This window comes from Girardinichthys multiradiatus, chromosome 12, assembly GCF_021462225.1.
Source record: "Girardinichthys multiradiatus isolate DD_20200921_A chromosome 12, DD_fGirMul_XY1, whole genome shotgun sequence".
In the NCBI taxonomy this organism is placed as follows: Eukaryota; Metazoa; Chordata; class Actinopteri; order Cyprinodontiformes; family Goodeidae; genus Girardinichthys; species Girardinichthys multiradiatus.
The window spans coordinates 23,216,000-23,240,697 of NC_061805.1; the positions used below are offsets into that span (position 1 = coordinate 23,216,000).

General features: G+C 41.4%; 2 protein-coding genes across 8 annotated transcripts in view; both read left to right on the plus strand.

Moving 5' to 3' along the window:
* The first annotated feature begins 11,496 nt into the window (after positions 1 to 11,496).
* Positions 11,497 to 20,310, plus strand: pheta1 (PH domain containing endocytic trafficking adaptor 1). Of its 4 annotated transcripts, none has more exons than XM_047381440.1 (3): positions 11,497 to 12,100; positions 12,244 to 12,335; positions 17,225 to 20,310. In XM_047381440.1, the coding sequence occupies exon 3, from the start codon at positions 17,254 to 17,256 to the stop codon at positions 18,124 to 18,126; it is 873 nt and encodes a 290-aa protein (XP_047237396.1). In that variant the 5' UTR covers positions 11,497 to 12,100; positions 12,244 to 12,335; positions 17,225 to 17,253; the 3' UTR covers positions 18,127 to 20,310. The 4 variants fall into 4 exon arrangements, with proteins under 4 accessions (XP_047237396.1, XP_047237397.1, XP_047237395.1 ...); XM_047381441.1 differs by having other exon boundaries at positions 12,247 to 12,335; XM_047381439.1 differs by having other exon boundaries at positions 11,497 to 11,754.
* A 3,332-nt stretch (positions 20,311 to 23,642) lies between these two features.
* The window catches only part of sh2b3 (SH2B adaptor protein 3), a 65,868-nt gene continuing 64,812 nt past the window's right edge, over positions 23,643 to 24,698 (plus strand). For all 4 annotated transcript variants that reach the window (XM_047382637.1, XM_047382638.1, XM_047382636.1 and 1 more), the window contains exon 1: positions 23,643 to 24,158. The gene's annotated coding sequence lies outside the window, so the exon portion shown is untranslated. The remainder of the gene's footprint in view (positions 24,159 to 24,698) is intronic.

Consider the following 24,698-nt stretch of genomic DNA (forward strand, 5'->3'; position numbering starts at 1 on the left):
TTATTAACGCCAAAACAAATTCCTTGTATGTCCAAAAACGTACTTGGCAATAAAGCTTTTCTGATTCTGATTCTGATTCTGATTATTATTTAGTGTAGTCTGAGGACAACTGAATGCACTGGATTTTATTTAGGCGTATCAGAATTAAGAGGGCTAAATAAAATAAAATCCCAACACAGTACATTAAAGTTTCTGGCTTTGAGATAATGTGTAAACGTTCAAGGGGTGTGAATACTTTGGCAAGGCGCTCTGTAATGGTAATAGTCTTTATTGTTTAGCACATGGCTCAAATTGAAAGTCCAATTAGAAGATCAAAGTAGGAATACAAACAAACTGATAATGGGGGATCCAGATTAAACTCTGCTTCTTTCTTCTCATTGGATACAGAGACTGAATTCATGTCAAGTTCAAAAGAAAGCTGTCAGTGATGTTTTTTGCTGTGTTCACAAACTCTATGAAACTAACTTGTGAGAAGTAAACACTTTACATTCAGTGTTGGTGTGCGTGTATACTTTACTCCAAAAAAAAAAAATTATTTCACTGTTGACTTTTTCCCCGCCATCTGTATTCGATTTTTGAAATTGTGCTCTTGTAGACTAATCTCTTACAATGTCATGACTCTGTGAACCGAATGCCAAAAAGAGGAAATTAAACTGACTGCAAAGAGCATTGCACTTAATCAAAATCACTAACAGAAAAAAGATGCCAGTGTGAGCAAATGGTTTAAAAAAAGGGGGGGGGGCAGTAAATGGCATCATCGGCTGCATCTGTTAGCTGAAGATTAGGGTGATGAGATAGCAGGCCGGCGATGCTAGGGGCCGTGAATTCTTTTCACCAGATATTTCAGCAAAATAATGGTGGCTTGTCACGTTCATAAAGACCATATGACACGAGCTGCAGCCAGCAGTCTGAGCGCCATATTAACGAATGGCAGGGTCACAGAGGACCGCATGTGGGACAAAGAGGCAGTTCTGAGAGCGCAACATTTTAAGTTCAAAACTGTGAGCCGGAAACAATGTGCTGTAAAATTTTAAATGCCCCTGAGCAAACCTAACAACTCCAAAGAGGAATGTGTTTGTGCTTGCAGTTGAGTTGTATCGCCTGTTAATCAAGTCAGTACTAATAAAAAAACATTATTCAGGAGTATTGTGCAATGATTTATGCAAATATGCAACTTAGTTTTAAGGAGTGTAAACTAAGTTTAAGAAATATTAAAAGCCACATAATTAATGCATTACTGATGTCTTGAAATAGAAAGATACAAAAGTGCATTTCCTGCTTAGCAGTTAAAACATCACCAGATAGTCTCAACAATTCCTGTCTATACAGTTGTGGACAAAATTATTATTATTATTATTATTCAAACAACCTAGTTTAGTTTTAGATCCCGACATTATTTGACTCTGCATACAGAAACAAAATTATTTCATAAATAATAAAAGTTACCCAAGTCAAAATGTTTACCCCTTCTGATGCTGATAGTCAGTTGTGTATTCTATCTGTTTGATGCCAGGCTGCAGTCGTTAGTTGTAATTTTCAATAAATATGAGGAATCCCAGTTTATTCTTTTTTGACTAACCTCTCAAGCTCCTCCAGATTGGATGGCCTTCTGACATGGAACTTCACCCCACTGATTTTTAATGAGATACAAGTCAAGGTTTTATGCAGCTCAGTCAGTGGCGCTCTTCGGTTTTCTGGAGGAGCAATGTTATGAGTCATTGTGGTTTTGGAAGAAAATAATAAAAATAATAAAAATATCTGGCCAAATAAATTCAAGAATGCATAAATGTTGCTAAGGCAATATGTAACAGGAATTTCAGTTTGACCAATAATATGCTTCAGTCATTGTTTTTTGTTTCTTTTTAAGTAAATTTCATAGTTTCATGTACATTTTAGTGTTCTTAAAATGTCTTCGTTGTCTTTCCCTTTATTATTTATTGATTTATTCATTCCCTTCTGATTGTATTATAGTTTCTTTTTTTGCACTTCAGTTTGAACAATTGTTGAATTCTACCTCTGTAGGCTCTCAACTAACAGGATTTGGATGCGGTTCGTTTGAACTGTAGGAGCGAATATAATGTGAATGAAATTTTCACTTTGGTCATCTGGAGGTAGTTCTTCACCAGAAGAGACATATGTTTTGGGTCTTTGCCGTTTTAAAAGACAAAGCGACGACTTAGACAAAGTTTTGCTACTGACTGCATAAGGGTTTCTTTCAAAGTCTTTGAATATTCTCTTTCCTCATAACTCTGATTCTTTCCGCCTTTAGAGGATTCCCACTTCCAGAGGCAATGAAGCATCCCAGCACCATAATATTCCCATCCTCATGTATTACTGTAGGTACGGTGTTGTGTGGGTTAAATAGCCCTCTCCCTTCATCTCAAAACAAAAGCAATGCCTTTATGGCCAGAGAGCTCTAGTTTTGTGTTATCTGACCAAAGATAAGCATCCACTGTGCATGATCTTTCTGCAGGGTGTCCTTAGCATACTCCAATCTGTCTTGGAAGGTTTCCTTTCTGCAGGGGTGGAAGCTTACCGTTCATTTCTGTGCAGAGCTATAGTTATTGTGTTCTTTGAGACTACAATTTTTGCCTCATTAAAGCCATTCATTAGTGTCTTGGCCGTTGTTCAGGGGACTTTGGAAACATATCTCCGTAGTTTTATTTACAAGTTCTTTTAAATCTTTGGCTCCCTTTCACTGCAAGGCTTGCCCTGTATTGTGGGGAGTTTCTTGATGATGCTCCTCACTCTAGTTCTTGACACTTGGAAAAGCTAAAGGGTAATATTGTTTGTCCTTCTGTTTTGCGAGGACATTTGGTTTTTCAAATCTAAACTGGTTTCTTTTTTCAGCATGATGCTTTCTCCTCTGGCAGCTCAAATCCTTACTGATGTTTTTGTTCTTTGTATGTCGGTAAATAGTTTTAAGCATCACAAAGTTAAGCACGTCATTACACAACACTGATTTCTGCTGTGACTCCTGAGGTAATAAAATTGACCCTGGAAATGTTTTTTTTTTTAAAGAGTTCTGATTATGTGTAAATATGAATAATTTATGCGCTTAAAGTAATTGCTTTGCATATACATAAAAAAACTACTTGCTTTCTTAGAAAAGCATTTTAAATGTTAAATGTAGTGGGAGGGGCTAATAATTTTGTCCTCAGCTGTAAATACACAACAGGTAATGTTTACAAATATAATCCTATCTGGAAAAATGTTAAGGCAAGTTTATTCATATAGCACTTTACGTACACAAGGTTATGTAATGTGAGTGAGCCACATCAAACTGTACTAATATACAGAATAAATCAGTCTCATAATCAACAGTTAAAACCAAAATTATTCATACCCCTGGCAGAATTAGATGACAGGGATCTCTCAAAAGATAATAAATCAATGCAAAAAGAGGTAGTCGTTTTGCAAAAAAATCTATTCGTTTTTATTTATTAAAAATTTTGTGTCAAAAATGTATACCCTTATAAATAATCAGTGTCTTATTGGCATTACAGCAATCAAGCCCTTCTTCTAATTGCTGACCAACATTTTGCTTGTTTCCACTGGTATTTTGATAATTTATCTTTATCGTTATGAGCTACAAGTCTTTGAGTCTGGAAGGCCTCCTTACCATTACCATAATCTTTATCTCCCTCTACTGATTCTCTATTAGATTCAAGTTGTGTCATGGTTCTTATTGCTGACTTAACCCACATGCAGAGACACTCAGAAAACAAGAACAGTTTAGTTGAAGTTTATTGAAACACGGTCAGACACTAAATGGAGAGCTGCGAGCCTAATCCCCGTCACTGCGTGAAACAAAGGGAAAACGGTTAGAAACTGAACCTCAGAGTGTGGCCTAAAAGTCAGCGTTTCTTACTGGTGGGGTCATGGAATCCGCTAGGGAGAGGGCACAGCATCAGGAAGATGAGGAACACAGCCTGCCAGGTTCTCTGGCAGCCGCAGATGGAAGCTTCGAGTGGAGAATGCTGGAGGGTTTGACAGGATCTCCTCTTGCCGGAGGGGGGACACCAGAGGATCACGGATTACCAACCAGGTTCACTCTTGGTCCAGGGAGGAGTCCGCACAACAAACAGAGATTTGGGTCTTGATCAGATCAGCCAGAAGTCACACCTGGAACGAGCAAACGGAAGGAAGTTAGTGCTTCTAGTTCAGAGAAAAGATATTCAATCTTCTTTCAAAAAACTTGCAAAAACAGGTTTCAGAGCTGGCCAGGAAAATTTACCATGGAGGGGAAAACACTCAAGCAACGATGTGCTGGCAATCCATCCCCTTTAAGCTCCCCAGCTGATGAACCAACGAGCCACACCTGTAAGTCCTCGGCAATCTCCTACTGGCGGCACCTAGTGTTGGTAGAGTGTTAATAGCAGGTAGAGGATGTCTCCAGATCCTGACACCACCTCCCCCTCAACGGTCGCCACCCAGAGGCCCAGAAGAAGCAGCTTGGGAGGCCAAGAAGTCCCGGACCAGGGAGGGGTCGACAATGAAGGACCCCGGAACCCAGGGGCGGTCCTCCGGACCGTACCCCTCCCAATCAAGGAGGTATTGCCATCCACGCCCCAGCCGCCGGGAGGACACAATGCGGTGAACGGAGTAGACAGGGTGACCCTGGCAGTCCCGGGTGGGCGGAGGGGGCATGGCCGGAGGTCAGAGCGTGCTGGTCTGGACAGGCTTTAACTGAGAAACACGAAAAACAGGGTGCACGCGGAAACTGGGAGGCAGACGAAGACGATCAGAGGTAGGGCCAACAAGTGAGTCTATTATGTACGGTCCAATGAACCTGGGAGAGAGCTTCCTGGACAGGGACTCAAGTGGGTATCCCAGGGAGGCCTTTACCGGCCCACAACTCCCACGTCTCCCACAACCCCCACGTCTCCACAGCCGTCTCCGGAATGTAGGTCCGTCCAGCCGGTGGCTGTGGAGATGTGGGACATGTGGGAGTTGTGGGTATATTCGATCCACCCCAAGTGGGCTCTCCATTCAGTGGGATTGGTTGACGTTACGCACCACAGGGCCGCCTCCAGCTCTTGGTTGAGACACTCCACTTGGCCATTCGACTGGGGGTGATGACCTGAAGTCAGCGCCACTTTCGCCCCCAAAGTGTCACAGAAATGTCTCCAAACCCGGGAAGTAAACTGGGGGCCCCTATCGGACAACAGGCACCAGGGGATGCCGTGCAGGCGGAAGACATGTTTGACCATCAACTTTGCCGTTTGGAGAGCTGATGGCAACCTCCTGAGAGGGACCAGGTGACAGGCCTTGGATAACCGATCGATTATTGTCATTATTAGTCATTCCATGAGAGTTCGGCAGGGCGGTGACAAAATCCAAAGCCACGGTCGCTTTGAGACGTTGAGAGGCTGAAGCAGGCCCACGGGGGGTCAATTGGAGGGCTTACTTCTGGCACAGGTGGAGCAGGCGCTTAAGTACTCCTTAATATCTCTATACATGGATGGCCACCAATAACGTCTAGAAACTGAAGCGATGGTCCTACTGACTCCTGGATGGGCGGAGAACTTGGCTGTATGGAACCAGCAGATCAATCTGGACCGTACAGAGGCTGGAATGTAGGTCCATCCAGGGGGCCCAGTGCCCAGTCCTAGGTTGTCAGGAAGGGCTCGATGCACCATGGTCCTCCAACTGCCAGGTTAAGGAGCCAACAGTGCAGCTTGGCGCCAGAATGGGCTCGGCCTGTTTTTCTGAGTCCTCAGGCCCGAACTGATGGGATAGAGCGTCAGGCTTGAGGTTCTTGGAACCTGGTCTAAAAGAAATAGACAGATTAAAGCAGGTAAAAAAAAGTGACCAACGTGATTGACGGGCATTTATACGCTGACTGGATGTAAGACAGGTTCTTGTGGTCTGTCCAAACCAGCACGGGGTGCTCAGCGCCCTCCAGCCAATGCCTCCACTCCTCCAGGGACAGTTTGATGGCTAGCAGCTCCCTGTCTCCCACCTGGTAGTTCCATTCGGCTGGGGTCAGCCGACGAGAAAAGAAGGCCCAGGGGTGTAGTCTCCAATCCTGGTCCAAAAGCTGAGAGAGGACCGCCCCCACCCCGGTGTCCGAGGCGTACACCTCCAACGTGAACTGCTTAGTTGAGTCTGGATGGATCAAGACAGGCGCTTGGGAGAAGAGCCTCTTTAACAGGGTGAAGGCGGCCACGGCCTCAGTGCCCCAGCTGAAGGTCGTCTTCGTGGAGCTTAGCGCAGTCAGGGGGGCCACCACTTGGCTGTAATTCCGTATGAACCTACAGTAGAAGGAACTGCTGCAGCTTCTTCCGGGAGTCAGGCACCGGTCAGTCCACCACTGCTCAAACCTTCGCTGGGTCAGTGCGAACCTGTCCCCCCTCCAAAACAAAACCCAGGAAACTGACGGTCGACTGATGTTTCTCGAGGCTTCTGAAAAAAATTAAAATGTCGTCCAGGTATACAAACACAAAAATGTTCAAAAAGTCTCAAAACGTCATTGACAAGTGGAGCATTGCTTAACCCGAGAGGCATGACTAAATATTCAAAATGCCCCAGAGGATCTTTGAACGTCGTCTTCCACTCATCTCCCTGGCGGATTCGGACTAAGTGGTAGGTATTTCTGAGGTCCAGTTTAGTGATTATAGTGGCGCCGTGTACAGGTTCAAAAGCAGAAGCTAACAACGGTAGTGGGTATTTATTCTTTACGGTAGTAGCGTTCAAATCGCTGTAGTCAATGCAGGGGCGTAAACTACCATCCTTCTTTCCAACAACAAAGAACCCTGCTCCCAGGGGAGACGAGGAAGGACAGATAATTCCAGCACCCAAAGAGTCAGCAATATACTTCTCCATTTCCCGTCTCTCCGGCCCAGAGATCCTATAGAGCCGGCTAGACGGCAACGGAGCGCCTGGGAGGAGGTTAATGGCGCAGTCGTAAGGTCGATGGGACGGCAGAGACAGGGCCTGAGACTTACTAAACACCTGTTTGAGGTCGTGATACCCGGGGGGAACCCTGGCCAAATCTGGGGGCTCCTCCTCCTCACCCTCCTGAAAAGGAGTACTAGGGCAGACGGCAGACTGTAAATAGGAGCTGAGGCATCCTTCAGACCAAGCCTCTATGCGTAAATCCGCCCAGTTTATATGGGGGTTATGCGCTGTAACCAAGGGAAACCGAGCACTAATGCACTCTGAGCAATGGGAAATACATAAAATGATACCTGCTCGCGGTGATTACCTGACAAAATAAGTTCTAGCGGCCGCGTTTGATGGGTGACCTCATGTAAAGATAACCCATCCATCGCCAATACCCGGCGAGGCTGGGACAACATCTCCGTACCTATTTGTTTCCTGGTAAATAGATCTTGGTCTATCAAATTTAAATCACACTCAGAATCGACTAGGGCGGTCAAAACTACGGCGTGACGGTTCAGAAACAAAGTGGTCAATAAGGTGAATCGAGGGGTCTTATAACTGGAGGGTGGGTCCGTCGGTCGCCCATTCACAGCCGGCGGACCCCCCCTTTTGGCCAGATGGGACAAGAAGAAATAAAATGGTCGGGGACACAACAATAGAAACACTGGTTGGCCTCCCGCCGCCACCGTTGCTCACCAGGCGAGAGCCTGGCTCTACCCACCAGCATGGGCTCAGGCTCGGGGTGGCCGACCAGCGGGGTCTGTGAGACCGGTAACGGGGACTCTGGTTGGACCACTTTAAAACCTTAACACTACTTCTTGTCAGAAGAAATATGTTGGTAAAATCAAAAAATTACTTTAAATACAAATCTGCCAGGGGTATGAATAATTATTGGCTCAGGTGCATTAAATAACATTTTGAAGGATAAATTATTTCCTTCTCGTTTGAGAATCTGTTACAAATTTAAAGAAGTATCATAAGATTTTTAGAAAGTTCTCAGGAATTAGATTAATTTAAAATAGATCAAAGATAATTTGATTCCACCTTAGATTAATACTAACAAATAACAGAAACTTCACCTAGAACCAAGATTTAAAATTTTAAATAGTCAAAGTAATAGCTCCTCTATAATATCAATTGATTGAAAGTAAAGACACAAAACAAATAACTGTTAACTCTACAACTACTATGGGTTAAATGAGGACATTTTGTGACTAAAGAATTGAGCTTTACACATAGAAATTAAAGTAATTAAAGTTTAAGATTTATAAAGAGTTTATTGGTCTCCCAGCAGTTTGAATAAAGGGATTTTGCTGCCTAATTTTGAGTTATAATACCTACATTAAGCTGAGAGTTAAAATTAAAAAATAGGAGGAATTCAAAGTTTATTTGATGCATCAGCTCTGATCACCAAATCTGCTAGCAATAAAACTGGAAAGTGTGACTTACTTTGGGTCAGATGGCTATTTCTGCTCATGAAACCAACTGGTCTTACTTCTTGTGCCATCTTGACACCACAAATCCATTTCCTGGGGGGATTGTTGGCTGCTCCAACAGCACGTTTGCATGTCTGATGGTCACTGAGCATGGTAGCTGTTGGTTCTGGCACAGGTCTTTTGCCTGTCTTGGTGGTTCCTCTATTTGATTTTTCAAACCTGGTTTGATATGAAAAAAAACTTAAACCATAGTTATTTAGTAATGCATCACAAGGGTATGATGTGAGGAAAAAATACATTCTTCTCTGCTTTAGACAAAAATAGACAAAGGCAGCATAGTATACAGTGCAAATGCAAACATTTATTACAACAGAATCTCAAGATTGATCAGGGATATCTTCTGACCCACTCAGTGAAGGCTTGTTGATAGGTTCTGAGGTTTTGTCTTATGAATCTATCTGGTCTCGGCTCTTCTTGTAGAAATGTGTTCACCAGGAGAGGAGTAGTCATGAGGGCCTTATCGACCAATCAGAAGTAGGCACAGGACAACATGAGGGTTATTTCCCATTTTACAGCTAAGGAAAGATTTATTGTATTTTAAAACCACATTTCTTAGACTAGAGAAAGACTAAAATGCCAGTAATCTACTGTTACTTTTCACATTTTCACATTGTATGTTTCAAATATGTGATCATTCCATTGAAAATGTAAACAGGGTTACATTAAAAACACATTAGCCAATAATTAAACTATTTACTTATTATGGATTATTTCAACATTTTCTAATCTTCTAACTTTGACAGGTATTCATACAAAACTTCTTTAGGACATAAAAACATTCATTTATGGGAGATTTCCGGATGCCACCTGCAGGAAATAGGAGGTTATCTTGACCAGAGCTATAAGGTCCGGCAAAAACATTTTCAAGTGATATGGATGAAAGCAGTTAAAGTAGGTGAAAGGTTAATGTATTCATGTGCACTCCATGATTTAAAGTATTTTACTAGAACAACCACAAACTACAGTAACAGACAAAAATGCTTTTAAATTAGTGTAATATTTAAGCACTACAAAAAAATACAAACTTATAACAACTAACATAGCCAAAAACTGAAGTAAACAGCTATGTTTTCTGTCTTCACTTAGGAACCAGCAGTTTCATTCAGTTGAGAAAAACTGAAACTAAATGTTCCTCCCTCTTGTTTAGTTCTGGTCCTAGTAAGGAACAATGAGTGAACAAATATCTGATGACCTCAGAGGTCTAGATGGTTTACCCAACTAACTTTCCATTGTATTTTGGTCTTAGAATATTCAGTATAGAACAGTAACAAGATTTTAAAATCTAGCCTTTACCAAGATTTAACAACTACCCTTTGGATGAGCTTCAGCTGCTTGATTGATTTTTTTACTATCACCTACAACTATAAAACTGTATTTGAGCAACTGGAATTACATAATGTTCTCTGTATTTTGGCTGTAAAAGGAATCTCTGCCAATTAAATTATTAATTGAAGAACTGTCTCAGTCAAGAACGATATCTCAATGCTTCCTCTTACACGATTTATTTCACTGCAAGTACCAGTACTTACACCATAACAGTGTAAATTTGAGTAGTTAGTTTTTATTACAGGTTTATTTTAGTTTAATAAACCAACAAAGGTTTAATTTACAATACCGGTCAAATGTTTTAGATACACTTTCTCACTTACTGGGTCTATTTATTTTTATGACTATTTAAATTGTAGATTCTCACCAAAGGCAAAAAAAAACAAAAAACTATGAATGAAAACACATGGAATAATGTAGTAAACAAAAGTGTGTAATAACTCTAAACATTTTTTGTTTTAGATTCCTTTAATGAACTGTGTGTTCATTAAAGGAAAACTATTCAGACACCATTAACTTTTTCCACTTTGTCATATTACAACCACAAAATGTAATTATATTTTAATTTGTTATTTTTGTGACAGACCTATACAAGTTAGGGCATAATTTTGAGGTGGAAAGAAAATGGATACATGTTTTCAAATATTTTATTCACAAAGAAAAATATAAAAATGTGCGCCTAGCAGATGCATTCACCCCTTTACCGTGATTCCACTAAATAAAATCCAGTGTTAACAATTGCCTTCAGAATACACATAATTAGTAAATATAGTGCCTTTGTGTCTAATTTTATCTCGGTACAAATGTTCGGCGAAGGCCTGAAAAGTGTGTTAGAGAACATTAGTAAACAAACAGCATCATGAAGAACAAGGAACACACCAGAGAGGTAAGAGACAAAGCTGTGGAAAAGTATGAAGCAGGGTTAAGTTATAAAACATCTTTATATGATTTAGATGTCTCCCAAAAAACTGTTCAGTCCATCATCTGAAAAGTGGAACTAAAAACGTACCAAAACATGGGTATCCAGCTGAATGTAAGGAGCCAAGAGGCTTGTGGTAGCCATGGAGTAACTGCAGAGATCCACTGCTCAGGTGAGAGAATCTGTTGACAGAACAACTATTTGATGTGCACTCTACAAATCTGGCCTTGATGGAAGAGTGGCAACAAAACCAGTTGAAAGAAAGCTATGAGATGCCCCACTTTCTCTTTACCGCTACCCATGAAGGACTCACAGTAAACATATGGAAGGAGGGCACTCTGGTCAGCTGAGACTAAAACAAGGTTTTCTGGCTAACATGCAAAATGTTATGTGTGGTGGAAAACTATCAGTACATGCTACCCTGGCCTGAACACACCTTCCACACGGTGAAGCATAGTGGTAGCAGCATCATGCTGTGGGGATGCTTTTTTCTACACAGAGACTGAAAACCTGGTCAGAGTTGGTGGGACGATGGATGAAACTATTTGCATGGCAATTGTGGAAAAAACTTGCAAGCTCTTATTCCAAGAGCACAGCCAATGGCCATATTAAATGACTCAGATCACATAATATCCTGGTAGAGTGGCCCAGTCAAAGTCCATAGCTATAAACTATAAATATAATTTAGAATCTGCATCGACTTTCAGCAATTTTGCAAAGAATGGGCAAAACGCTTAGTCTCTAGATGTGTAAAATTGTACATCTTGAGAATGCAGCTACAGCTGCCAACCCCCAAAAGAGATGCAGCTGTAACTGCCGTGCCATAAATACTCAGACGTTTGTAGCTGTGACATGAGTACATTTAAATGCCCTTTCAAGGCGCTGGAACCTCAGACAGCAGCTTCTAGGCCTACATTTACAAGGACAACGACGTGTCGCGCATATTTTATGATACAGCTTATCCGGATATGGCGAGCGCTTCACCAGAGCAGCAGTTGAGCCGCCCACGCGAGCCGGTCCTGGTACAGCACAACAAGCGTCCTCTTTGAGCGGTCACGTGATAAGAAAGAAACGGAAGAAAAACAGAAAGGCGATGAAAAACTACAACTAATAGACGCCACGGAGGTATAATCACACTGGAAGGAGTCATTTTTATCCGCATGTACTCGCACTGTTTGCACGAGCTGTGAACCGAAGCTGGAACTGTTCCGGTGAACTCAGGATGCATTTTGTGTCCACTAAATGCGGGTTAAAAAGCCACATTCTTGCTAGTTGGCACGGGGAGTGAGACGGGCTTTTCACAGAATATACAGCAAAACTTTTTCGTCTGTTTGCTTGCGGTAATAAAAGTGTTGAGTAGTCAGAGATAAGTTCCTGCAAAGTGCTGATGCGTCAAAAGCTTGTGACCCAGCAGCAGCACCGCTGAAGGCTGAATCATTCCCCCACAGACACGATGGATTAGCCCACAGAGGTGGAAAAAAAACGGCTAATCCCAATCATTTAAACCGTCTGCTGCCCTGTTCCTTGTGGTCAGTGTTAGTCCGACCATAGAGAGCAGGGTGAATAGAGGTGTCTGACCCCTAGCTTGAAACTGTTATCTGCTCTGCTTTTGAGGAGACAGATGAAGGTGGAGAATCGATGACCTGGGAGGACCAGATGTGATGGGAGCACTGGGGTTGGATGTCAGCTGGACATGAAACAAGCACGTAAGCAATAACCTCTGTTTACCATGACTGATTTATTTATGTTTGTACTTGTAGCTATAAACACAGCTGCATTATGGCATTAGACGAATTTAGTAGTTGTTTACTCAATTTGAAGGTCTAAATCATGGTTTGCTGCTGGACATGTGATTAACATGCAGTGTAAAATACAACAACCAGGTTTTTTATGGTGCTTTTACAGTCCAGTTAGTTTCTATCTTCCTGTAACAGTATCTTCCTGTGCTGTGACTGGGGCAAAAATCCAACTAAAAACATAGTTTTAGCATGATATCTCCTTTCGGAGGAGACTTAAGGGTGTGGATGGATCAAAACATGATTATATCTGAAAGAGCAGTAAAGGCGATTTCAAGTGATGCCAGGATCACATTTTTAGGTTTAAAATCAGGGCAGCTGGAGCATTTTTAAAGCTGAAATACTTGGGTAATTTATGACTCTGCTGTAAAATTGTGCCCCAAAACCTAAAAATATTGCTTAAGTTTGAATTATTTTGGATATTGTCATGAAAGATTCAACAAACAATGGTTGAGCAATGGTTTTTTAGAATGGTCTTAGAATAAATGTCACTTAATTGGCTTGTAATAGCCCTGTTATTGAGCCGAAATGTCACATTTCTTATTGTTGGATATGGCATGTTGTACTATTAAGAACAGAGCCAGAGAACATGCTCTATCAGTTAAGTTTTGGTATATACAGTAGATATAAAAATATGTGCACCCCTGCTAAAAGCCAGGTTTTTTATGATGTAAGAAAAATGACCAAGATGAATAATTTCACATTTTTTCCAACTTTAATGTGAGCTGTACAACTCAGTTGAAATAAGACAGGAAAGAAAAAAATGTAATTGTATAACTGTGCATACCCTTAAACATGTCAAGATATTTGCCCTCCCTTTGTTGCAAAAATGCTTCAAATCTGTTCAATTGTGACGGCCTTTCCTGTGCGCAGCCCTCTAAAATCACCCTACAGATTTTCAAGCTCCAGATTCCAGAACCCTTTGTTGATTTTCATGTCCGCTTTGGATTGTTGTCATGTGGACCGATGAAGATCCTCCTCACCTTTTAGCTTTCTAGCAAAAGCCTGAAGGTGTTATGCAAACATTGACTGGTATTTCAAGCGATTCATATTTCCCTCTACCTCAACTTAGGCCACCGTTCCAGTATAAGAACAACATCCCCATACCATGATGCTGCCATCACCATGCTTCACTGAGGGTATGGTGAATTATGGCCAGAAAGTTCAACCTTGGTTTCTGGGGCACTTCAAATGTGTTTTTTTCAAAACCTATCCAGGCTTGGATGATTTCTCTTCATATAAAACATGCTTCTGTCTTGCCCACCTGCCTTGATTTGCATATGAACTTAATGACATCCCATTTTTAATCTGTAGGGTTCAATATGATGTTGGTCCACATTTGCAGCTGTAACAGCTTCAACTCTTCTGGGAAGGCTGTCCACAAGGTTTAGGAGTGTTCATGGGAATTTTTGACCATTCTTCCAGAAGCACATTTGTGAGGTCATGGACTGATGTTGGAAGGCCTGGCTCTCAGTGTGTGGTCTGATTCATCCCAAAGGTGTTCTATCGGGTTGAGGTCAGGACTCTGTGCAGGCCAATGAAGCTCATCCACACCACACTCTCTTATCCATGTCTTTATGGACCTTGCATTGTGCACTGGTGCAGTCATGTTAGAAGAGGAAGGGACCATCACCAAACGGTTCCCCCAAAGTTAGGAGCATGGAATTGTCCAAAATGTCTTGGTCTGCTGAAGTAGTCAGCGTTCCTCTTATTGGAACTAAGGGATCAAGTCCAGCCCCTCAAAAACAACCCCACATAATTATCCCCCCTCTGAACAGTAACATGATCATCAGTCACAGAAGTCACATGAAAATGTTTCAGAAATTGTCTTGGTCTAATGTTTTTACATCACATAACTTTTGACAGAGGTGTACAGGTCCTTCTCAAAATATTAGCATATTGTGATAAAGTTAATTATTTTCCATAATGTAATGATGAAATTTTAACATTCATATATTTTAGATTCATTGCACACTAACTGAAATATTTCAGGTCTTTTATTGTCTTAATACGGATGATTTTGGCATACAGCTCATGAAAACCCAAAATTCCTATCTCACAAAATTAGCATATCATTAAAAGGGTCTCTAAACGAGCTATGAACCTAATCATCTGAATCAACGAGTTAACTCTAAACACCTGCAAAAGATTCCTGAGGCCTTTAAAACTCCCAGCCTGGTTCATCACTCAAAACCCCAATCATGGGTAAGACTGCCGACCTGACTGCTGTCCAGAAGGCCACTATTGACACCCTCAAGTAAGAGGGTAAGACACAGAAAGACATTTCTGAACGAATAGGCTGTTCCCAGAGTGTTGTATCAAGGCACCTCAGTGGGAAGTCTGTGGGAAGGAAAAAGTGTGGCAGAAAACGCTGCACAACGAGAAGAGGTGACCGGACCCTGAGGAAGATTGTGGAGAAGGGCCGATTCCAGACCTTGGGGGACCTGCGGAAGCAGTGGACTGAGTCTGGAGTAGAAACATCCAGAGCCACCGTGCACAGGCGTGTGCAGGAAATGGGCTACAGGTGCAGCATTCCCCAGGTCAAGCCACTTTTGAACCAGAAACAGCGGCAGAAGCGCCTGACCTGGGCTACAGAGAAGCAGCACTGGACTGTTGCTCAGTGATCCAAAGTACTTTTTTCGGATGAAAGCAAATTCTGCATGTCGTTCAGAAATCAAGGTGCCAGAGTCTGGAGGAAGACTGGGGAGAAGGAAATGCCAAAATGCCAGAAGTCCAGTGTCAAGTACCCACAATCAGTGATGGTCTGGGGTGCCGTGTCAGCTGCTGGTGTTGGTCCACTGTGTTTTATCAAGGGCAGGGTCAATGCAGCTAGCTATCAGGAGATTTTGGAGCACTTCATGCTTCCATCTGCTGAAAAGCTTTATGGAGATGAAGATTTCATTTTTCAGCACGACCTGGCACCTGCTCACAGTGCCAAAACCACTGGTAAATGGTTTACTGACCATGGTATCACTGTACTCAATTGGCCTGCCAACTCTCCTGACCTGAACCCCATAGAGAATCTGTGGGATATTGTGAAGAGAACGTTGAGAGACTCAAGACCCAACACTCTGGATGAGCTAAAGGCCGCTATCGAAGCATCCTGGGCCTCCATAAGACCTCAGCAGTGCCACAGGCTGATTGCCTCCATGCCACGCCGCATTGAAGCAGTCACTTCTGCAAAAGGATTCCCGACCAAGTATTGAGTGCATAACTGTACATGATTATTTGAAGGTTGACGTTTTTTGTATTAAAAACACTTTTCTTTTATTGGTCGGATGAAATATGCTAATTTTATGAGATAGGAATTTTGGGTTTTCATGAGCTGTATGCCAAAATCATCCGTATTAAGACAATAAAAGACCTGAAATATTTCAGTTAGTGTGCAATGAATCTAAAATATATGAATGTTAAATTTTCATCATTACATTATGGAAAATAATGAACTTTATCACAATATGCTAATATTTTGAGAAGGACCTGTATATATTTTTCTTATATATTGTAGGTTGTAGAAAAAAATAACTAAAAGACTATATGGTTGAATTAAAAACTCCTACAAGTTTACAGGTAAATAAAAAGCTGTTTTGTCGGACCTGACTTAATGCTGTATAATATATAGAGTGGCACCCTTCATGTAATCAATGTATGTCTATGTCACATTGCAAAGGAATGCTTGGATTTCGGGTACACTTGATATAGATATTAATGACCCAGATCAAAAAGCTCAGGGAGAGTGGAACAGGATACTTTGATGATGGAAATTAAGGTACTGTTTTTATCAATATTTTAATTTTTAACAAAAAAAACGCAATTTCATGTTTTTCTAATATTGTGTAGTCTTTATCTGAATACATCAAGCTAGACGTGCAACTCTTACCCTTTCATTAATGCGTGCCCCTGTCAAATCTCAGTTTTAAAGGGCTGGAAAGCCAAGCCTCTTTGCTGTGCCTATACTCGACAGGAGTAGGTTGCCCCACCTCTTGGAAACTTGGGTTTAAGGGTCAAGAGACAAGGGTTGAAATGTTATTCAGCTTTAATACTCCATGCAGCAGTCCTGGCTGCTGCCACATGTAACAAATCCATACCAGGATGTTTCCTCTTAATCTGCAGGATGTTCCTGTAAATATGGGCGGTTTCTGCACCTCCACTGTCAGTTTCAGTCAGTTTACTGTATAGAAGGAACATAATGAAGTTTATTGCAGCTTATCAGCAGCCAGACTGAAGCAGGCCTGGGGTTTTCTCTGCAAATGCAGCACATCGCCGAGTATGCCATCTTGTGCAATAATTTTAACCTGGCATAGGAAACCTGCAATTTGAAGATGTTTGCACTTCACCCTTGTTGAGAATCCTATCTACACATGGTGCCGTGCATACTGATCTCTATGTGGAAGGTCACGAAGCCAGACTTGCTGCCATGCGCAAAGCAAGCCTGGTGCCAGAAGTTACAGTAGGCTAGTTGGGATGCCAGCCAGGTGTTGGCATGATGGAGGGTGCAGCCTTTGCACAAATCTGGCGTAGCAACTCCTCCTTCAGGTTCTCTAGTGACAAAGCCTTGCCGGCACCACACAACATGGCTACCTCTGCTACTACTGGATTCCTCCTTGCATTACCCAGATATGCTGCTGTCATGATAATAAGTCACCACAATTTAAACCAACTCTCACCAAAACCCTGCAGAGACCATTCATGGTTTGTCTAAATTAAATGTTTTTTTTTGATGACGTAGCGCAAAAGCACAAATCAACTGCAGGAATAATATTTGTCTTTACATTTTTTTATGTTTGTGCTATTTTTAGGTGAATAAAGATTCTGGAGGGCAGAGAAGATGAAGCTAAACGAACGCAGCGTTGCACACTACGCCACCTGCGACTCGCCACCAGACAAGACGGGCTTCCTGTTCAAAAAGGGTGAGCGCAACACGGCATATCACCGTCGCTGGTTCATTCTCAAGGGCAACATGCTCTTTTACTTTGAGGAGCGTGAAAGCCGAGAGCCCATCGGTGTCATCGTGCTCGAGGGCTGCACAGTGGAGCTGTGCGAATCCGTGGAGGAGTTCGCCTTCGCCATCAAGTTCGACTGCGCCAAGGCGCGGGTGTACAAGCTGGCAGCGGAGAGCCAGACGGCCATGGAGTCGTGGGTGAAAGCTCTGTCGAGGGCCAGTTTCGACTACATGAGGCTGGTGGTGAAGGAGCTGGAGAGGCAGTTGGCAGAGATTCAGGATGCTGCAGGAGCTGGAGGCCAGCAGGGCAGGCCTAAGCCTTCCCGGCGAAATCAGGTGGCACGATCCAGGTCTGGGGCATCCTCCTCTTCGTCTTCTGCATCTTGCCTTTCATCATCAGCAAGCGCTCCTTCCATGACAGCCGTTTACTCTGCTCAGAAGAGTCTTCAGGATGAGGTGCAGCTCATCTCTGGGAGTTTCAAGGAGAATGGAGTCACATGGAGCAAACCTCCAGCTGCCTCGGCTAACGGGTCCGTTGACACGGCGCCGTCTTGCGTGACATGGAATGTTTGCACAGACTCTGGGGTTGCCACTGGGTGTGGTGGAGATGGAGGGAGGGCTCCACCAGTGCCACCACGGAGGTTAGGGGCATCACTGGAGAGCCCGGTCTCTCCTGATACCGGTTGCTTCTCCAAACTCCATGAGTGGTACGGCAGGGAGGTGGAGGAACTGAGAGCGCAGTGGCTGCAGAGCCAGTAAACTGCTAAAAGAGCAAGTTCAGTCATTCCTATTGGATCATTCTGCTGTGTTTCCTGGAAGAAAAAGAAAATTAAAATCTTGTTTTTGTTTAAAAGAAAAACTTCCAGTCTTGTCTGGCATGGAAGAATCTGTTATTTTTAACATATAACACTATCTTTTCTGCAATCAAAAATCTCAAAATATGTTCTTTTTTATAGTAATCACCTAAAAATCTTAAGAACACACTACTTGAGAAGGGAATTACTTAAATAGTCAGATTTCCTTAACATAGGCTTAGCCTTGAGTGGTCATAGAGTATATTCCAATCAGAAAAACATGTTTACTTATTAATTACATCAGTTACTGCATATTTTTCTGTTGCTGCATGTCATTTTGTTATATCAATATGTTTTCTTTTTGTTTGTTTGTTTTTTTAGCGTTCAACCAATAGGGTTCAGGTTACAAATCTATCTGTTTGATTGTATCGAAAAATACAAGTATTAAGAAGTAACTACTAGAATAGATACAGTGACTTGCCAAAGTACTATGGTCCTTTACTTTTTCACGTTACAACCACAGACTTACAAGACACAGACAATATATATTTTAATACTAATCTGAAAAGTGAGTCATGCGTATTTGTTTCCCCTTCCATAGCCAACAGAACAACTGGTTAAATTACACACAGGTGTACTCTACTAATTAGGTGACCTTTGAAGGTGTGTCACTGGATTTTATTTTAATGGTGTCAGAGTGAACGATACTAAATATAAAACCATGTTGCACTTTTCAGGTTTTTATGTATCCTTTTCCTTCCACTAAATTACACTAAAGTTTGTGCTCGGAACATTACATAATGTGGAAAACTCACTTGGTATTAACGACATGGTATGTGTAGATTTTCTGTTATGTGGATTAGGAGCAGGCAAATCCACAGGGCTCTGGTTGTTGCAGCTAATTAAATGTATCCGCTGCTCTCCAGGCTTTTCAGGATCCTATCAATGTATGGAAACTGTTTTTACAATCACGATATTGAGCTTGATGCTTCCACTGACTAATATCCACCCAAAACCAGGATGGCGTTGTACAAGTAAAACAACGACACTTGGGTTGTTCTCCGTTTTCCCCTTGAGGTCCCCTTGGTTTCTCCCTGGAGGCCTTCACGGTTGCTAACATGAGAGCCTCCTCACAACGCTCACTGGGTCCCATGTGTTGAGCTGGATGTTCTGCTCAAAGCGAGAGAAAGCCTTTATTCTTAGTCGCTGTTATCCAGCGGCCAGATGATGCTGTGTCATAGGAGTGCTTGTCACTTTTTCCCCTTCCAGTCTCACGCTTCGTGGAAAAGGAGGCCGTTTATCTGGGGAATTTATTGGTCCCAGTTCCTGGTTTAGTTTTGGTCCAATGTACAATCCAGTCTGCAGTTTTGATCATGTATTTACCACTTGTTTACCTGGAGTGTTACTGATAAGAGGTCACTGTAACGTACAAGGACATCTAAGTTTCTTTGATTTAGATATGCATATTTACTATTCCATGTTGGAAATGAACACTAAGAGTCCTCACACCAGGCCTTTTTTTTTTTAAAACAATTTACTTTTTTATCCATCACGGAGTTGAGTTATGTTTTTTTTTTTGTATGTGCCTTATGTTTTCTTAAGAACTGATCATTAGTAACCATTGTCACATGATTTTACTGCTTACTGTCGTACTTTTCTTTCTTTCTTGCCAAAGGAGCATCTTCGTGCAATCACTTTTTGACAATGACTCAGTTGCATCAAAGCACAATGCTGTCATTCCTGTTATACGCTCGGCTTGTGCAGAAAACGACAATAGAAGAGGTACAGAGGGGATTTTTTTTAAGCCAAGCCAACACTTACAGAACTTTTAACACGTATTATCTAAGGTTTGTGCATTAATGTTCTTTTTTTAAAAATAAAAAAAACAATGTTTCTGTAAGCATAAGGTAAAGAAATATATGAATGTTTTATATTAACTGTATAATAACGCATTGTTTATAAAAGGTGCCAAAAGAGGAATATGTCTCCTTTTCCTTTTTTATGTAGGATTTTTTTAGTGTTACATTACACAATGAAACGTTCCATTTTTTATTTTTTTTTTATTTTTAAGAAAAAGCAATAGCACAATGTTATACCATAGTACCCCAAAATATGGTGTTAATCCCTTATTAAAGTTTATTTGAATTCATTGAAGCTGTGGGTTTTCATGATTAAGATGTATAGATAACTTACAAGTGCAGCTCAGTAAATTAAAATACATCATTGAAAAGTTCATTTATTTCAACCATTCAAAAAGGGGAAAACTATACATAGATTTATTACAGAGTGAGGTTTTGCAAGCATTTATTGCTGTACGTGTTCATGGCGTTCAACTACTGAAAACCCAAACTTAATTAAAGTAATATTTAATATATATATTATTTCAAGGGAAAATAAGATGCAGTGAAACGAGGTTTAGTTTCTCAGGAAATGTGAATATTACCAAAGACCAAGAGGGAAAAGGGAATTGTACAGAAATGTGATGTCATGGTCCACAAAATCATGGGGAAGGCTGCTGACTTGACAGTTGTCCAACAGACGGTTCGGACTCCCTTCATCAAGGAGGGGAAGCCACAAACAGGCATATTCGTGGAAGAGTGGTTGAAAAGTACCCAGGATTCTTTTCCGACTCAGAACGCAAAATCATTTTATTGTGTATGCTTTTCTTGAAACCTGCTCAGCAATAAATTGATTATGCAATATTTTAAAGACATAAAGCAATCGTAGTTGTTGAAAAGAACAAATCTTAGGTCCGAAAAGGTATTTGAAATGTTTTGGGTCAAATGTTTTAGTCTATTCCCAGCAACAGAAACTGTTTTTTAACTTGCTGTATTTAGCCAAGTTCAATGAAAGGCTGTTCCCAAGTCTGTTTTTAAATACAGTGTTGCTTCATATTTGTGCCCGTACGTGCTACGAAATTAAAATTACACAACAAAACATGGCTAATAACAAAAAATACTTTGTGTTGAAACCAACTTTTTCCATTTAAGAATATGTTTCTCATCAAAAATCTCATAATAAAAAAGTACAAAAAGTGTCCTTCTGCATCAGTTCATTTGACGACAAATGTGTATCATTCTTAAACTGCGGTCGGGGGCCACACAAAATTATTCAAAGGGCTGCAAAAAGCCCACGGACCGTACTTTGATCCCCCCTCCCCCCGTCATGGAGTTTTCAAGCAGAAAAGCATGTTTTCTGCTGTAAATATTGCAGATGTTCAGCTATTTTTCATTGGCTGTCCAGGTAAATTTGTAATATCAGTGTGGATATTGTGCTCTGCAAACCTGAAAGCTGAGCATGGAAATTCATCAGTTTAGTTCCTAGTACCAGCTCCTGAGGGGTTGACTTCCACTGCACACAGAGCCATCCAGGGCACGGGCTGCACTTGTTTATGCGCTCTGTGTTGACCATTTTATCAACAGCTTTATGCATTAAAGCTGCGAGTCTTCATAGTCAACAAAATTCCGGCTTGAGTTGCAGTTTCCTGTATTTACACACAAACTCGGCGAGTTTGTGGTCACTCCTCTTGGTGAATTAATGCACACATGCCTGATGCTGTGCAGCCTGTCTCTCACCAGGTGTCACTGTGCAACAGTTTTAGATCGTGGCCAGGACCATCTTGCAATTCACACTTCTGTAGCCATTTAACCATCTGGCTAAATAAAGTCTGAGTAAAAATATGTCCGGAAATATTTTATAGTTTGACCAGGATTTCGAATGTGCCTTGCTGCTTCGGTGCTGTAGAAATTAAACGTGCATACTTATAAAATAATAAATAAAACTTATCCTGCATTGCAGTGTGTGTGTGTGTGTGTGTGTGTGATTGGGGGAGGGGGGGGGGGTGTATAACAAGTTGCATAAGCTGATAGAGATGCTACACCCCCCTGAGTTTGAGCGGGTGGACTTGTTTGTCATCATCAAAGCCTTACAGGGACTTTATGTCACAAATAAACAATAATGTTAAATATATCCATTAGATTCATAACATGCAACCTAAAACTATAGCTGACGTTCTTAAAAACACAATAACGTGAAGACTTAGCTAAAGTCTGACTACTTTCTGCATCTTGCACATTCCATTCCTGAGACTCCGGGCTGCAGCGTAAAAAAAACTACAGATGAGCTGCTTCCTGCCAAGGAAGGAATTTCAAAATAAAATCAGCAATTTTACTTTAGATTAATATAATAAAAGACAATGTTACAAAGCGTAAATGAAACAGCCGAATGTTTTTTTAAGCATTTATTCTAAACTAGGTTGCAGGTGTAGAAAGTTCAGGATAAAAAACAGACATCTTGCTTCTATGCCACACTCTTTGCTCATTCTGAGGGATTTCAAGGTGTTTCCAAGCGAAAAAACTGTCCTTTTCTGGGTCTGCCCCAAGATCTCCCCAAGTATAGGTGTTTGACGACCACATCAAATTAGAGGAGATGTGCCACTACATCTTATACACACTACATGCCAGTAGAATGGGGTCACACCACCAAATCAATTAATTCTGGTGTTACAATCACTTTCATGGCTGCAGGTGTATGAAGTTTGGTGTGGAGAAACCTGACTGGCCTACACTGAGTGCTGACCTCAACCTTCTTGAACAGGCAGGGATAAAGGCAGGGATAAAACTCCTGGATCCAGATGGGGCCCTACACCACCACCAAAATCTAATTATCTCTTCATTCTTCTAATAGGCTCCTTGTCTGAAAATTAAATCAAAATCCATTCATAATTTTTTGGTATAGTTTGCAAACAGACAGACAAAAACATAACCTTCTCAGAGTTAATGAATCTAGGCTTATATACTTTTATCAGCCATTGCTTTTTGAGCACTGAGGCTTTTATCAGCCATTGCTTTTTGAGCACTGAGGTAGACTAACGCTTCCATTCATATTTACAGAGCAATTTTGATCTTTGATTTGCTTTGACAGCCTAGCAATCACAACCTCCACTTTCCAGCAGCTATCTCCTACTGTAAAAGCACCATACCTCACAGGACAGCTATTAGACCCACAATAGGTTCAGGGAACACACTATAGTCACTCAACAGGAAGCAGGTCAAATGCACTGAGACCCCACCCTTCAACCCATACTATATGACAACAACCTGAAAGCACAACAAGATAAAAAAAAAAAAAAAAGTTTTCATGCTCTGTGACAACCCTAATTTCCGTTAGCAATACAAGCTGAAAGGTATGCATTTCTAATCATTTTGTACTGTCAATGTGACCAGTGAACAGTGCTGTGTGGGGAGCTAATTTAATGAGGCACCACCTGTCAGAAGTGTTATGAAATAATTTACAGCTATGCTACAGCTATCACTACTGGAAATCTACACATATTGGATTTTAAAGTCAGGCCCAGTGAGGAACCCCAGGGGTCTCCAAATATCAATTTCAACTTCCAAATGACATATTTCCAATCTGGAACCTAGAAACATATACATTTAAAACTGTTTTCAGGACAAATACATCAGGCACTGGCATTTAGAGTCAACCTTTCAGAAGTTGTAGAAATTAGGCTTACAACATCTTTTTGTGCCTTTTCTCTTTGTGAAATCCTTAGATAAACAGTGACAGTTAATGCTCATGTTGGTTCTTGGCAGTACCTAATTTCATATAAACAATACAGTTATTGGGCCTTTTATTTTGAAAGTACCTCCCCGGAAAAGTACAATTTATGCCGGCCATCTTGACAGTGCTCACCACACTCGCTTGGACCACGGCATTTTTTTTTTTACACGGCGGAAATGAGCCTCAAGTTCGTGGCTGAAAGTTTTCTTTTCCTCATTTTTATCGTGGAAGACCAGTCGCATGCAGACACAATGAGAGAGAAAGCGAGGGGCTTTTCCACGCGAGCCTTTCCCTTTGAAGTCCACGTCGATCTGCTCCTGCTCGGCGCTTAGATGCTACTTTAGATCCCTCAACACATTTCCGTTATGCGAAGTCCAACTTGGTGGTTAGTCGTCGTGCTGCGGTGGATGCCCGTCCGAGATAACGGAGAACGTGAGTACGCATCGCAGATCTTTTCGACCTGTATCCACTTTGTTCCCCTCAAACTGCAGCTACATGAGGAACTTTTACAGGTTGTTCAAAGTCCAAAATAACTAGCTGCTGCGGTTAGAGTGACAAAGTTGAGAAAATGTCACTTTTTTTTTTTTTTTTTTTTTTTTTTTTGAAACATCTTGCAGAAAATGTTGCTCGCGTAGTGTTTAAAGGGTCTCCCTCTGCAGGTTCTTGGTGTTACGTAGGTGGTTTTGGACAAAAATCTATATTTTATCTGTTTTAGCTAGAAATTATTGAATTAAAACTCCAACTCTTTCAGTGCAGCGTTAATGTGTCAAAATAAAACGGTCATCTTGGAGCTACACTGTGCCTGTCGGTTTTTATTTTTATTTTTTAATATGTTTTTACAAATATTTGGCGTAGAACTGTCTTCGGTCACCATGGTGATGACGCAACACCGAAGTCAAGTGAAGTATCGTGGATGTCCACCTGTCCAATGGTTTTCCCATTGTTATTTACATGATAAAATGAGATGCAGGC